Source organism: Anastrepha ludens, chromosome 6 (assembly GCF_028408465.1).
Source record: "Anastrepha ludens isolate Willacy chromosome 6, idAnaLude1.1, whole genome shotgun sequence".
In the NCBI taxonomy this organism is placed as follows: domain Eukaryota; kingdom Metazoa; phylum Arthropoda; class Insecta; order Diptera; family Tephritidae; genus Anastrepha; species Anastrepha ludens.
In genome coordinates, this window is record NC_071502.1 from 7,845,946 (window position 1) to 7,861,252 (window position 15,307).

At 40.0% G+C, this 15,307-nt stretch overlaps 1 protein-coding gene across 1 annotated transcript; it reads left to right on the top strand.

Moving 5' to 3' along the window:
* The first annotated feature begins 8,373 nt into the window (after window positions 1-8,373).
* Window positions 8,374-9,784, top strand: LOC128867406 (tigger transposable element-derived protein 6-like). Its single transcript, XM_054108587.1, has 2 exons — window positions 8,374-9,500; window positions 9,558-9,784. The coding sequence occupies exons 1-2, from the start codon at window positions 8,786-8,788 to the stop codon at window positions 9,782-9,784; spliced, it is 942 nt and encodes a 313-aa protein (XP_053964562.1). The 5' UTR covers window positions 8,374-8,785.
* The last annotated feature ends 5,523 nt before the right edge of the window (window positions 9,785-15,307 follow it).

A 15,307-nucleotide genomic window follows, 5' to 3' on the forward strand; every position in this document is an offset into this window, starting at 1 on the left:
CAATTATTTATTTTTTTTTATTTATTTATATTTTCTTTGATATATTGTGCCCTCAACAAGTGATTTTAATCGCGGATAGAAGCACGTGTTGTTAAAAAATAAAATAAAATCTTCGAACGCGTATAAGAGGCATATTTTGTATTTTTTTTATAAAAGTAGTAAAAATGCAACAACTGCTGCTGCAGATATAAACGCTGTTCACGGAGAGAATACCGTTAGTGTAAGAACTGCGCAAAAGTGCTTTTCAAAATCACGAAGTGGTAACTGCGACGTGGAGGATGCCCCGCGCGCTGGTCGTCCTGAAGTGTTTAACTCCGACTCCTTGCTCGAACTCTTGGGAGCTGAGCCAAATTTGACAGTCGATATGATAGCTCAGAGGCTGAATTCATTGCATGGAACAGTTCACAGGCACGTGGTTCAGTTGGGAAAGATTTCAAAGCTGGGAAAATGGGTTCCGCATAGACTTTCCGTCGCCAACCTTCAGCAGAGAGTGAATGTGTGTTTTCAGCTGCTGCAACGGCTTAAAAATGAAAGCTTTTTGAACAGTATCGTTACTGGTGATGAAAAATGGGTTCTGTTCGCAAACGCCAATGGTCAGATAAAGATGAAACACCAGAACCGACCCCAAGAAGATTCTCCTGTCTATTTGGTGGGATATGGCCGGTATTGTTTATTATGAACTTCTGGAGCCATACCAGACGATAACTGCTGATTATTATTCCCATCAGCTATCAAACCTGAATGAGCCACTTAACAAAAATCGCCCGTCTTTACTAAAATAAACCTTTCGTCTTACTAAAAATAGTTATATTTTTTGTGAATCCCTGCGGCAGAATACCTATCGAATTGATGCATTTTGTACTTAAAAAGAATATTAAGTAAAAAATTTGTTATCTCACTTACATTTCCTACAAACCACAATTTCAAACTGCCACTGCACTGGGACGGTCTCCAATCACCAGTTTTTTTGTGTAGGTGTGAAATTATTGGCTTCCTGTAGTCAAACAAAAATTTTTTAAGAAGGGAATATCAACTGTTTGCTGTTAGAGCGAACCAATTTCTTAGTGTTCCAAATATACGGATCAAACTCTGCCTGCTTGCACTAAAACCAGCCCCAACATTTCTCTTCGGCATGCAAACATAAAACCCCCGAATTGTTTGCGAAGCGTGTAAATTAGGTTCATGCCAAGATAAATTTCTTTATTATGAATGATGGCTAATGCTTCGCGCAGACCAAAGAGTAGGAATATTAAACGTTTGACTACATTCTTATAGGATAAGTAATTAATTATTTGTATGTCCATAGCAGCAGAGCGCATCAAGGCCATAAGGAGTAGATAAAGTTTTGTGGTTTTGACGTGCGATTGGCTAAGTATTCGTTTTATTGCGCAGATTATTGCAGATGCATACACTTTTTATGAGTTGATTAATATTTAATATTTCAAAGGCAATTAAGATTACTTTGCACGGAGGCTGGCAAATGTTGATTTATGAAATCAAGTGAGATTTCTAGCGCGGAGGTTGTAGATATTTTGGCAGCTAATTTTTGAAATATGAAAGTACTGTGAAATCATTTTTTGAAGGAAGAGAATTTGATGTTGTTTTTGTGGGAAAAAGTATTGAGAATTTTGTGGTCGCAGCATGAATATTGTCGATATATTTTGCTTTATATCTATGTATTGGGTAGTCGAAAAAGTCTTTTCGTATTTTGTCAATAGATGTCGTTGGAGTCATCTATCTTCAGTGCTACCAATCACATTGTGTCATATGATATGGTGTTAGAAAAGTGGCATTTTAAGCTTCATTTAACCAAAAAAAAAAATTAAATTCGGAGAAGTTATAGCTGTTCGAAAATGAGTGAAAATAATGAAGAAATTCGCTATATTTTGAAATTTTTGTATAAAAAAGGGAGCAATGCCACGCAAGCCACCAATGAAATTTGTGAGGTTTACGGAGACGATGTTGTATCAGTTCGTGTAGCACAACAATGGTTCGCTCGCTTCCGTTCTGGAAATTTCGATGTGAAAGATGCACCTCGCTCCGGTCGACCTATCGCTGAAAAAGTCGATGAAATTATGTAAAAGATTGACCAGGATTGTCACATAAGCTGCCATGACATCGCCAAGGCACTAAACATTCATCATCAAACGGTTTTGAACCATTTAAAAAAGGCTGGTTACAAAAAGAAGCTCGATGTTTGGGTACCACTTGAATTGTCTGTGAAAAATTTAATGGACCGAATTAACATCTGCGATTCTTTGCTGAAACGAAATGAAATCGAACCATTTCTGAAGCGAATGGTAAAGGAGACGAAAAGTGGATCAAATACGACAATAATGTGCGAAAAAGATCATGGTGCAAGGGTGGTGAAGCTCAACAAATGGTCGCAAAGCCAGGATTGACACCTCGAAAGGTTATGCTGTGTGTTTGGTGGGATTGGAAAGGAATCATCCACTATGAGCTGCTGCAGCCTGCTCGAACGATTGATTCTACACTTTACTGTCAACAATTGATGAGATTGAAACAAGCAATCGGAAAAAAATGGCCAGAACTGATCAGCAGAAAGGGCGTCGTCTTCCATCAGGACAATTCATCTTTGATGACTCGGCAAAAACTGGGAGAGCTTGGCTGGGAAGTTTTGATGCATCCACCATATAGCCCTGACCTTGCACTATCGGACTACCATTTGTTTCGGTCAATGCAGAACTCCCTTAATGGAGTAAAGTTGGCTTCAAGAGAAGCCTTTGAAAATTACTTGTCGCAGTTTTTCGCCGAGAAACCACAAAAGTTTTACACTGATGGAAAAATGTCTCTAGAAGAAAAATGGCAAAAAGTGGTCGACCAAAATGGTACATATTTGGTTTATTAAAGTTCATTATAAATATAAAAAAAAAATGAGTTGAAGTTTGATTAGAAATGCGAAAAGACTTTTTCGACTACCCAATATGTATACCTATGTACGAGTACATTATTCTGGCTATCGCGTGCAGCTATGCATTTATTATACTTGCACATAACTGCTGGCACTTCGCTCAAAACCAAAATGCCCTATTTTGTGTAATAACATACAACAATTTTCTAAATAAATTGTAAACAAGAAAAACGAGCAATTTTATAGTAAAAATGATTTCATGCATAATTCAACAATCCCAAGCACACAAACGCCACCGCTGCCAGAGTAGCGTCGTCGTCGTCGCCTATTGCATCCACATGGCTTTGTAGCCTTCAGCCGTCACGCTTCCACTTGAACGACTATAATCTGCTTTAGGCATTTGACTTGCGTTTGGGTGTTTGAAAATCAAACAAAATGACTTGTGGGTTTCATGGTTTCCAGCACAATTTAAGGTGCTCGAAGCAGTAGGAGGACACATGTGCGCTGCAGATTATTGATTGGCAGCAGCTGATTTTTCCGGTATTTTGCCAACATCCTTTCGGATTTGTGGTGTTAGCCTATTTTGGGAGTGTAAGCACTTCGACAACGCTGATTAATGTTTTTGTGATGTATATACATATAAATCAGTCACAAAATATTGCCTACTTATGCTTCTATGCTTATGTGTGTGTACGAGGGACGGCTGATAATACTACAACGGAAAGTAATTTGCTACTAGCCATCATCTCGTAACTAATAAAATTAATTGAGTGGCTCATTGCGAGTATTAATATGAGCTCCTTCTTTCATTTGATTCATGAACAGTTATTCTCTGGACAAGCAACAACACCGCGTCTAATTATTTGGATCACCGAGCTATGATTAAATGCTTCGTTAAGAAATACAAGGTGAAGTCCAAAATAAACAGACTGGCGTCATAAAAATGTTTTTGATGGCACCATCTTTTTAATGAGTTAGTGCAGTGGAAGTTATATCCCTAGCAGTCTTCCAGTGAAAGCTTGGTGACATTCGGTTTAGTGGAAGCGAAGCTATTGCGTCTAAGGAGTCAGTGTGTTTGTGTCATCGGTACAAAAATGAGTTTCGAACAAAGAGCTAATATCAAATTTTGTTTTAAAACCGCCAAAACGTTTACCGAAACATTTGAATTGATTAAAAAAGTTTATGGCGATGATTGTCTATGTCGTGCCAGAGTTCATGAGAGGTTTACACGTTTCAGAGATGATTGTGAGGACATAAATGACAATGAACATACGAGCCGCACAAAATCAGTAATCGCCGGAAACTCCATCGAAATTGTTCGTAAATTTAGCAAAAATGAGCCGAAATCATCGTTCAAATTCATGAAATCGGAGTTGAATATCTCCAAAACATCGATTTATCGCATTTTCACTGATCAAAAATTTCTCAGAATAAAGAGGCGAGAGCTTCCTTTACAACATTGGTGATGAAACGTGGTGTTTCCAGGTTAGGTTAGGTTAGATTATGGGGGTAGGTAGCCGGTCCGTATGACCAACTCACTTAGACCTTACAGGTCCGTTGCGTTACCACTGTGCGACACGGAAACCTAAGCAATTTATTTGTCCTTTTCTTGTTTATTTGCGGCCATAGTAGCATAGCTGTTACGCATGTATCTTCATCTTTCCATGACCTATTGGCCTCTTGTGTAATGTTGTTTTTTATTATTAATTTACTTGTGGCCAAAGGTAATCCAATGGTACTTTTATCACGGAACAGGTGAAGAGCAGTACCTTTTTTGGCTAGTTCATCAGCTCTACAGTTTCTCTCAATATCTCTGTGCCCCGGAACCCAAATAAGCAAGTGCCGACCCCCGTCCCCTGAAAGAGGTTAAGGTAAAATGGGGATTGCTCGCCTTAAGCGGAGTTGATCCCGAAACTCCTGGTGTTGATCGCTTGGATACCGGTTTTCCTAAGCCTCCTCGTCCCCCGCTGCATCCTGCAGTACTCGTGATGAGATCAGCCCTATCGCTCAAGCCCCCTCGGTCTGACCACAGCAGTCGGGTTCACTTCGTCGGTTTTTTGGGAAGACCGTCCTCCTTGCTAGATAAATATTTCTTTGAATTCATCCCCATTTTGCTCCCACGAGAGTCGAACAAGGGAAGTCCGCCGGCACAGGGGTCCATGTGAACAGGTAAGGCTAGACAGAACCGGAGGTCGCCAGGTATCCGGAGCACTCCGTTCACGACTGGGCTATTATTGATCTGGGTTCCGAGCGTTTTTTCAAGAGATTTACTCTTCCGGTTGGCAGAACTTGGTCATTGTTCAAAAAGGCAGTCCGAACCATAGGAATGGAGTGAACTCGCTCAATGCTGGAATGTACGTAAACGAACCCACTACCATCAAATGATAAGGCCTGATTAATGATTCGGCGGAGGGTGTTTCCAACATGAATCTGAAACTAAACGTCAAAGTGCCGAATGGAAGACCCAAGACGAGCCAACACATAAAAATTCGCGTGCGAAGTCAGAAGTCAAGTCGATGCTCATTTCAAGGCAATTGTCCCCAAGGAGCTCGTGTCAACGGAGCAAACCGTCAATGCAATTTTCTATCTTGGCGATTTGAAGCGTTTGTTGCATCGCATTCATGGAATTCGCTCTGAATACCGTGAAGAAGGAACCTGGCGCATATTGCATGGTAATGCACCATTTCAGCGACTCACTCTTGTGACTGATTTTTTGACTAAAAATCGCATTTTAACAATAAATTACTCACCGTAGTTGCCTGATATGGCTCCCTGTGACTTCCAGCTATTCGGAAAGTTACATTTGGCCATGAAATGAAAACGTTTTGCGCCCGTAGAGACCATCCAAAAGGGTTGTACCGACATCCTGAAAGTCATTCCGGATTCCGGTCAATGCCCTGAAACACTCTTTCGAAATGCTTTCAGATCACGCAAAACAGTGTATCGAGACAGGAGGAAGTATTTTGAATAAATAAACTCGAAGTAATCAGAACAAAGCTCTTGTTGTTTCTATTTTAGCTCAGTCTTGTGTATTTTGGATTTCACCTTGTATAACTGACTTAACTTGTACCAGAACTTATGGCAGGATTAAGTACGAGTGTAGCGATTATTTTCATTCATTCATCCAATGCCGCGAACTTATCAGCTGCCCCTTGTACCTATGTATAATACATAAAATGCTTTTTAACATTGCGCCATAAAAAATTATCCACTTCCACTAGACTTTTTTATTTCGCTAGGCTTCATAGCTTCTTCGACATAAATCTAATCTCAGGCCTACAGAACTGTACTTAAATTGTTTAATTTTTAAAATGAGAATCCACTTTGTGTCATTACTTTCATGCGAGAGAAACATGTGCTTAGTGTTTTCAAATTTTCAAAGCATGAATTACGGTAAGTAATGATACAAGGGTTGCCCTTCATATTTTGCGCCTTTGCAACACTGCCTACGGTGAGCTGTAATTTGATATTTGTATCGAAAAGTTTGGTATTTTTTTAGTCTAAGCTTTCATATAACGTTTTCACTTACCAGCTTTACTTGTTTTCTTTTCAGTGGACTCCTGAAAATTTTCGTGCGTTGATTTGTTACGATTTTCGACGTGGATTATCGAGACAGGAGTGCATTGATCGACTTAGTTCGACTTTTGGCGTTGAAGCACTACATTGAGCCACTAAGAAACGCTGCCACAAAGATTTCCAACATGACCGTCGGTCCTTGGAGAATGAATTTCGTGAAGAACGTCCTAAAACAGTTGTGGTGCCAGAAATAATCGATGCTGTATGTCAATTGATAATTGAAGATCTTAATGTGACATATCGTGGGATAAAGGCATTATTGGCCATTGGTGACCCCCCAGGCAGGGATTCAATATCACAACTGCCAAAAAAGTGCTATTGTGGATGGGTGTAAAGAAATGTTGAAGAAATTGAGCCTCGGTGGTTCAAAGCACGTCTATTTCATTGTAACAGGGGGCGATTATTTGAACTATGCATATAAGCCGGATACCCCAAGGCGACTTTTTTTTTTGTTTTTCTTGTTCACTCTTCTTGGAAACATAGGGTCTTGACAAGAGTCAGTCTTGCGTTGGTTTCGTTAACCTATTTTGGTTTCTGACAGGGTAGGTGGTTAGCCTGCCACTATTAGTCCGAAATAGTGGGAATGCCCACGTGTCGTTGCTTAAATACAACGCCTTCTTACTGCTTGGATCGCCATCTGTGTTTCACATTTTTCTGCCAGAAGGATCGGACAGATGGTTGAGGACTTCGGTGTGTCAGCGCTATTACCCCGGCTGCCCACTTCCTATTGCTGGCGCCACTGATGCAATGTGTAACTGTTTGTTTTTGCTTGTTTTAGCAGCCACAATGCAAATAATGCGCAGGCTATTTTGCGGGAGTAAGGGAGGAAAGGATAAGTTTTTGGGGTTGAGGAATGAGATTTTTTGTTTGTTTTTGTGTTTTTTAGAAACAGGGGAACCTACAACCTCTGGGATGGCAGGCTAGGGCACTTACGCTAGACTACCGAGGCCTTAGTTCCATAAAAGGTGCTCATGGAAGAAGCACCTCCAAGCAAATGGTCCCTGTTTTTTCGGAAAATCTGATCATATCGGAACTGCACCGCTAGAGAAACTTAAAAGAGTCAATTCAAGCGAACCGCCTAAAACGAAGCATTCTGCACAAAGACAATGTGAGCTCCTATGTTTAGGCTCACACAAGAGAGTTTTTGAACAGTCAAGAGATCGAATTAATGGGTCATCCCCCATTTTGCATCTAATGATCTCTGATTTTTTTTTTATTCCCTAACATCAAAAACTCACTGCCAGGTTAAAGTTTTTCAACGCCTAATGGAACTGTTGAAGCCTTTAAATGGCTCGTTTTGAAGGTATTCACTTCTGAGTGGGAAAAGTACTTTGAAAATTGATTCAAGCGAACGCCGAAGAGTACTGACATCCAAGGAAAATACAGTCGAACTTCTCTACAGTGAACTTCCATATAATGAAGCTCTCCTTATAATGAACTGGTTTCGAAGACACTGCTTTTTCGTTCTACTTTCGGTGTATTTTTGTCTCCTTATAATGAATTTCTATATAGTGAAGTTTTCTATATAATGAACAAATTTTACAGCTGGAAATTCAAGCGTCCTAAGTTTTTGTCTCCATATAGTGAATTTTTTCAAAAGTTTTCTGTTGCAAAAAATTACAGTTAGATGTGGACAAACTGTAATGAGGGGAATCCCAAAATTAAAACAGAAAAAGCTGAGCTATTACAGTTTTATTCAGTGATTGAAGTTAAAATGACGCATCGAAGCAGCATTTCGCTTGAAAAAAAGTTATTAATGATTAACAAAGTTAATGAAGGAAAGAAAAAAAAAAAGATATTGCCAATGAATTCGGAGTTCTTCCCAGCACTTTATCAAATATTTTAAAAAATAAGGAAGTGATTTTAAAAAATGCGGAGGATTTGGCAGTAAATACCAAACGCAAAAGAGTTCGATCTTGTCATTTTGAGGATATTGACGAAGCAATGCTGAAATGGTTACTCGTTGCACGTGGTAAGAATCTCCCTTTATGTGGACCATTATTGAAGCAAAAGGCCAAAGATTTTGCGGAAGCACTAGGACACCACGAATTTGAGGCAAGTATAGGTTGGTTAGACAAGTTCAAAAGTCGGCATGGCGTTATTCAAAAGACATTATGTGGGGAAAGTGCTGACGCCAACATAGAAAACCGTGATGAATGGGTAACGAACGTCTTACCGAAATTAATTGAAAATTACAACATTAACGACATTTTTAATGCCGACGAGACTGCTTTGTTTTTCAAATGCTTGCCAACTAAAACACTGGCATTCAAAAATTAAAAATGCTTTGGTGGGAAGCAAAGCAAGGAGAGAATAACTGTCCTGGTGGGAAGCAATATGACTGGATCAGAAAAGCTAAAATTGCTGGTAATCGGAAAGGCCAAAAATCCGAGGTGCTTCAAGGGAATAAAATCTTTAGGTGTCGATTATGAGTTTAACAAAAAAGCATGGATGACCAGTGAGATTTTTACGAAATGGATTGTAAAACTCGACAAAAAATTTTGTGATCAAAACAGAAAGGTGTTGTTTTTTGTTGATAACTGCACTGCCCACCCTAAAGATGTAAGAGACAAGTTGAGAAACATTCATCTCGCTTATTTTCCTCCCAACATGACTTCGTTACTTCAACCAATGGACCAAGGCATTCTCTACAATATGAAACAACATTACAGAAAACGAATTTTAACGAATATATTGACTCAAGTGGATGAGGGAAATTCTGTTATGGCCATAGACTTGCTGCAAGCAGTTCGAAATCTTAGCAATGTATGGAATGTCTATGTTAAACCAGAAACAATTGCCAACTGTTTTAAAAAGGCTGGATTTTCAAAAGATGCTATGCAGATTCCATTTGAGCATTGGGCTGAAGAGGACCTTCTTTCAATATCAGATTTGGCTGCTTTACAGTCTTCATTTAAAAAAGTAGCAAATATCGAAGCATCGTTTGATGACTACGTAAATGTTGATAATGGTGTGCAGACTTCGGACAACCCATCCGAAGAAGATATTCTCAACAGCATTTTTGAAAGTCGCGGAGTTCCAGCTGAACCTGGTAAGCATTTATCTTTTTATAGTCAAACAAAAATTTAATATGTAAATATTATTTCAGATAACGATGAACACGATTTGACCGTTGAAAAATTGGCAGAAACTGAGGAGGCATTACCTACGTTGATACAAGCTGCTTCATCCATTAGCGTAATTAGAACCTTTGTGGAAATGAGGAGTGACGTGCCGATTAATGTTTTCAACTCTCTACATGATTTGGAAGCTTTTATTGAAAATGAAAAATGGAAGGCTGTAATTCAAACAAAACTCACTGATTATTTTAAATAAAATTACATAAAAAATCAATGTTTCTTTATAATGAAGTTTCTATATAGTGAAGTGATTTTCAGGTTCCGTGCGAATTCACTATATGGAAGTTCGACTGTATTAAAAAAAAACAATGAAATAATTTTGATTTTTATTTTAGTGGGCGCAAAATATAAAAAGCAACCCTCATATTACAATCATCATGCTAGCCAAGATAAAAAAAACTCTTAGTGGGCCTGCTTGCCAAGACTTCTTTGTGAAACATTAAAGCTTATCCGCTCAAGTAGATCAGGACAGTCAGCGATGCCATTGAAAATACTGAAAACAAACGAAAGTGAAAGGACTGTCCTTGTCTTTGCTAGAGATTCTAAATTAATTAACTTTAGCCGAGAATTATAAATTTTTAGAATTTTAGGAATTTAGAATAGCATATGCTCCTCAATCGTAGGAAACGTAATGCCTGATTGATAAATATTTTTTGAATGCGCTCTAAGGCATGAAAGTATTTTTTTGAATTTTTGCCCTTTTCATATTTGGTGGTTTTAAAATAAGTATTTCCAATCGTCATTCTTCTGAGAAATCTGGTTGTTTTATTAAGAATTTTAAAGCTTTAAAACGTTAATATCGTACCTTCTCTTTATTGGATGAGCTCCTCCTTCTATTTGTGGTGTGCGTCTTGATGTTGTTCATAAAGCTTTGTTCAGCCCTTAACCCGGCTCCGCAAGTCAAATGGTATTTTTATAAGAAGCTTTTTCAAGGCGAAAACACACTTCGGAGGTTGTCAAGGAGCGACCGCCAATATCAACAACTTTTCCATTAATGGTTGTTTCGTGCCCGAGGTTTCGAACCTGGACACTTTCGAATAGTAGCCACGTACCAACCCATTCGGCTACAGCGGCAGCCCTTTTAAGCTGACGAAAATTGTTGCAAGCTATCCTAGCCTATAATCGACCAATAAAAGTATTCGACTTTGCAAAATAGAAAACTTACAAAACAATCGACTTGCGGCACAAATCACATGCATGGGAAGAAACTAGAGAAATGTTGAAAACAACAAGGAAAACGTAAAGCTTCAAATTGAAACAAACCATAAAAATGTTCAACAAAAATTTATTCAAAATTTTCAAAACAACTCAAAATTACAGGACACGAAAGCAAAATGTCTCAATCGAGTGCTAACAAAAAAGCGAAAAGAAGATACAGTCGAAACCGGAACGAAAATAAGTCAACACAAACTGAGCGAGTGCGACCGGCAACTCCAACAGCAACAATAAATGGTTCAGTTATTCTGAAAATAACCGATTTTACGAAAGTCGAACATGATGGTCGGAGTAGTGTTGATGAGGCATCTATGAGCGATCAGTCATCCCTTTGTTCGGCGAATTCTGCAATGCGGCGTCGTAGCAAACCGCTTGTAAGCGTTACAAACTGTGCGAGCCAAACGAGCAAAGAGCGGCGCAACTCTATTTTGGACACTTCTGAAGCGGCTTCAGCTTCGGATGAGGCAGAAAATATAACTACTTCAAATATTGTATCGTACGACTACTTGGAGGGGCAGCGGTTGGTAACTTCGTTGGTCGAGCTGCCACTCAGCGATAGCGAAAGCGATCCACCACAGAGTTTAAAGGAGACGATAAGCAAAACGAGAAATTGACGAAATTTGTACAGGGTCATACACGTGAACATAATTTCATGTTTCTTTTTGGAGAGACAGTTTTATTAATTTACTTTTTAGAATTCATCGCTTAAGGTCAGTAAATCAAAGAAATATGAAAAACAATTCTTTGTGTTTTTTTAATCGAAAGTAAACAAGAAACCCAGCCGGGTTGTTGAGAAAATTGTGCAATAATTTGACTTTTTAGTATTTTTTCCAAATACATGGCAAGTGCTTCTTTATACACCTTTCATCGCGAATATGTTCGTACCAGATAGAGAGGAGCCTGTGCTGGATCTTGTAGCACGACAATGCTGCCGCAGCCACTTTATACCGCAGATATTACGCTCTGGGACTTTTTCGTATTTCCGAGGACGAAATCGCTCTTAAAAGGAACTCATTCAAGGAGGCTGTAATCGCGGTGCTGAATGTGATAAACTCAGACGTTTCCACGGCGCGTTCGTAATTCACTTGGGCAGCTCTCCTTCTTGTGCTTTGCTTTTATTATTTTTATTCAGGTGTGAATAATGTTGATGAAGAAAAACAAAAATAAATTAAAACTAAGATTTTGTTTTATTGTATAAATTGCAAAATTTTTAAGAAAATTTTCGGCTCATCCCGAAATAATTTTCAAAGGAAACTTCATCAGCACGCGGACTGCCAGTGCATTTTCCAGAAGAATTGAGCTCGACCCAAGGCGTATTTATTGAAGGTGGTGGCACTAGAAAAACAACAATGTTTTGTACGTTTGATTGTCACGGCAAAGTATTGGAAAAGTGAAAACAAAAAATTAATTCGCCTTGTTTTATTCTGTGCTGGCCGCCACACAGCGAAGGAAAAAACAAAAATCAGCTGATTTGCCCACACCAACTTTAATAGATTGACCTTGGCTGGACCCTAATTTTATAAAAATATTCTAAAGTTTATATCAACTTTTCAATAGACTTACTCTCGCCAGGTAAAATTTTCAGAGTTTAGATAATTTTACAGTTATTGGAAGATTCAGTTGTTTCAATAGCTTCAACCACTTCTCATGAAGGTGCAACAATTCCTGATAAGAAATTTTTGTACTCTTCCAAAATTCTTGTGGTTTTCAGCTACCTCCTCCACATTACAACCTTTTCACTTTCATTACCTTTTGCTGCCATTTCTGGAAACCAGCTTTTTCTGGTTCAATGCTACGTTATTAATTATATTTAAAAATAATTTATAATTTCGAAAAGTTTCCGAAAAAAGTTAGTGAAGGTCGTTGTCTCCGCAAGGTAATTAAGACTGAACTACCTACAAATGAGGTGATTCACTCACAAAATTCTGTACGTCGAATTGCTGAACTCGAAAAGTAATTGATAAGCGAATTACGTGTCGTGGGGAAGCATTAGGTTTCCGCAAACCTTGAGAGCAACGTTGGAATCATTATGTTGAACTCCCTTCTTCTACTTAATTGGCGCGATAACCGCTTACGCGATTTTGTCCGAGTCTATCAAAGCGTGCCAGTCGTTTCTTTCTCGTGCTAACCCGCGCCAGTTGGACACACCAAGTGAAGCCAAGTCCTTCTCCACCTGATCTTTCCAACGCAGAGGAGGCTTTCCTCTTCCTCTGCTACCACCAGCTGGTACCGCATCGAATACTTTCAAAGCCGTTTGTATCCATTCGGACGACATGACCCAGCCAACGTAGCCGCTGGGTCTTTATTCGCTGCGCAATATCCACGAGTATGCCGTCGAAAAGCTCTTACAGCTCATTGTTCCGTCACCTACAATACTCGCCCTCACCAACGTGCAAAGGTCAACAAATCTTTCGCAGAATCCTTATCAGAATTTTTTCTCAAGCCCTCCAAGCGACTCTTCATCGGATATTGTCATCGTCCACGCTTCTGCGCCATCCGTTGGGACGGGCATGATAAGAGCCTTGTGGAGTGTTAGTTTTGTTGCACGAGAGGGGACTGAACTACTAAATTGCCTACTTAGTCCAAAGTAGCACTTGTTGGCAAGGGAGATTCTGCGTTGGGTTTCTAGGCTGACATTGTTATCGGTGTTAATGCTGGTTCCTAAATAAACGAAGTCTTTTACAACCTCGAAATTATAACTGTCTACAGTGACGTGGGTGCCGATACGCGAGTGCGTCGACTGTTTGTTTGAAGACAGGAGGTACTTCGTTTTGTCCTCGTTCACCCCCAGACTCATACGCTTCGCCTCTTTATCCAGTTTGGAAAATGCAGAACTAACAGCGCGGTTGTTAAGGCTGATGATGTCAATATCATCGGCATACGCCAACAATTGCACGCTCTTATAAAATATTGTGTCTGAGCGATTAAGTTCTGCGACTCGTAAGATTCTTTCCAACATCAACTTAGTCAACCTGTCTGAAACCTCGTTTGGTAGCAAACGGCTCGGAGAGGTCCTTCCCAATTCTGTTTGCGCTGCTGGTATTGAGCAACGTCATCTTGCATAGCCCTATAAGTTTTGCGGGAATACCAAAGTCAGACATCGCGGCATGCAGGAAACTCCTTTTCGTACAGTCGAGTGCAGCTTTGAAATCGGCGAAAAGATGGTGTGTGTCGATTCTCCTTCAATGGGTCTTTTCCAAGACTCGTAATGGTCGGGTAGCGGAACGACAGTTCCGCCTCCAACGATTGAGGTAACGGGATCTTCACATCCTCTGTGACATGCGCAATAGTCACTATTTCACAGGTTCCCTCCTTAATTTAAATATGCTCTGGGTGTCAGTCAGCAGATCGCCGTCTTTGTTCTTAAATGAAAACGCCCCGGTCATAAAACCTTCTGTAAGCCGCCGAACTTTCTGGTGAAATTTTCGGGCGTTGTTCCTGTTGGCCAGCATGTCAAGCTTCTTGCACTCACGTATTTGGCCTCTCGTTTTTTCTTTCTGATAATACGTCTCTCTTCCTTTCTTAGCTCTCGGTAGCGATTCCACATGGTTCGCGCTGCGCCCGATTGCTGCGTGGCTCTGTCGTACCAACTGTTTTTTCGGGCTCGCCGGAATCAAATTTCTTCTTCGGCGGAGCTCCGTACATAGAGAACGAGAAATGTTGCACCATTTCTTGTGCATGCCGGAGTGGCGAATCTTCTGGATGTCTGTTCTGATTGCAGCTTTTCGATGTCGAACAGTCTTTGCGTATATGTAGATGTACGTTTTTTGCTGCACGGGCTCGTGTGCGTAGTTTGGCTGCAATGAGGTAATGATGTGGAATTAGAGGGAGCGTAGTCTAGCGGTCGATAATAAAATTTTCTTCATAACTTAAATTGATTGTGTTTTATTGACAGACAGAAAATAGATCATGTGACATTCGCTTTTAATGATAGTGACCAGATTCCGAAATTTCATATCGATGCTGAAACGATATCCGCGCCTGAGAGTTTCAAATATCTTGGCTCCATTGCAGGCGATTAGTGCTCACTAGACCGCGAAGCGAGGAACCGCATACAAGCCGGCTGGCGTGTGACAAAAAGATGCTAATAAAGTTAAGAGGCAAAATGTATAAAGCTGTGGTTGGACCTGCAATGGAATATGCCTCAAAATGTCTTAACAGGAACAATGAATCCATGTGGCGCAGATGAGAATGCTGCGATGGGAATCGGGCGTAAAAAACTGGATAAGATAAGCAATAAACCCATTAGAGGTAGCTTTCATGCGGCTCCAATAACTGAGAAATTGAGAGAAAATCGCTTGCACTGGTATGGGAAAATTATGCGAAGGCCGGAACAGCATGCAAGAAAGAAATTGGTAACGCAGCCACTACCATCAATGGGACCTGTCCGACCCTTTAAATCCTAACTAAACACTATTACAAACGATATGCAGCGAAGCGAAGGTAACGAAGGGGCAACCCAGGATCGATAACCTGGAGATTGCGCACAAGGAGGGCGTACCCC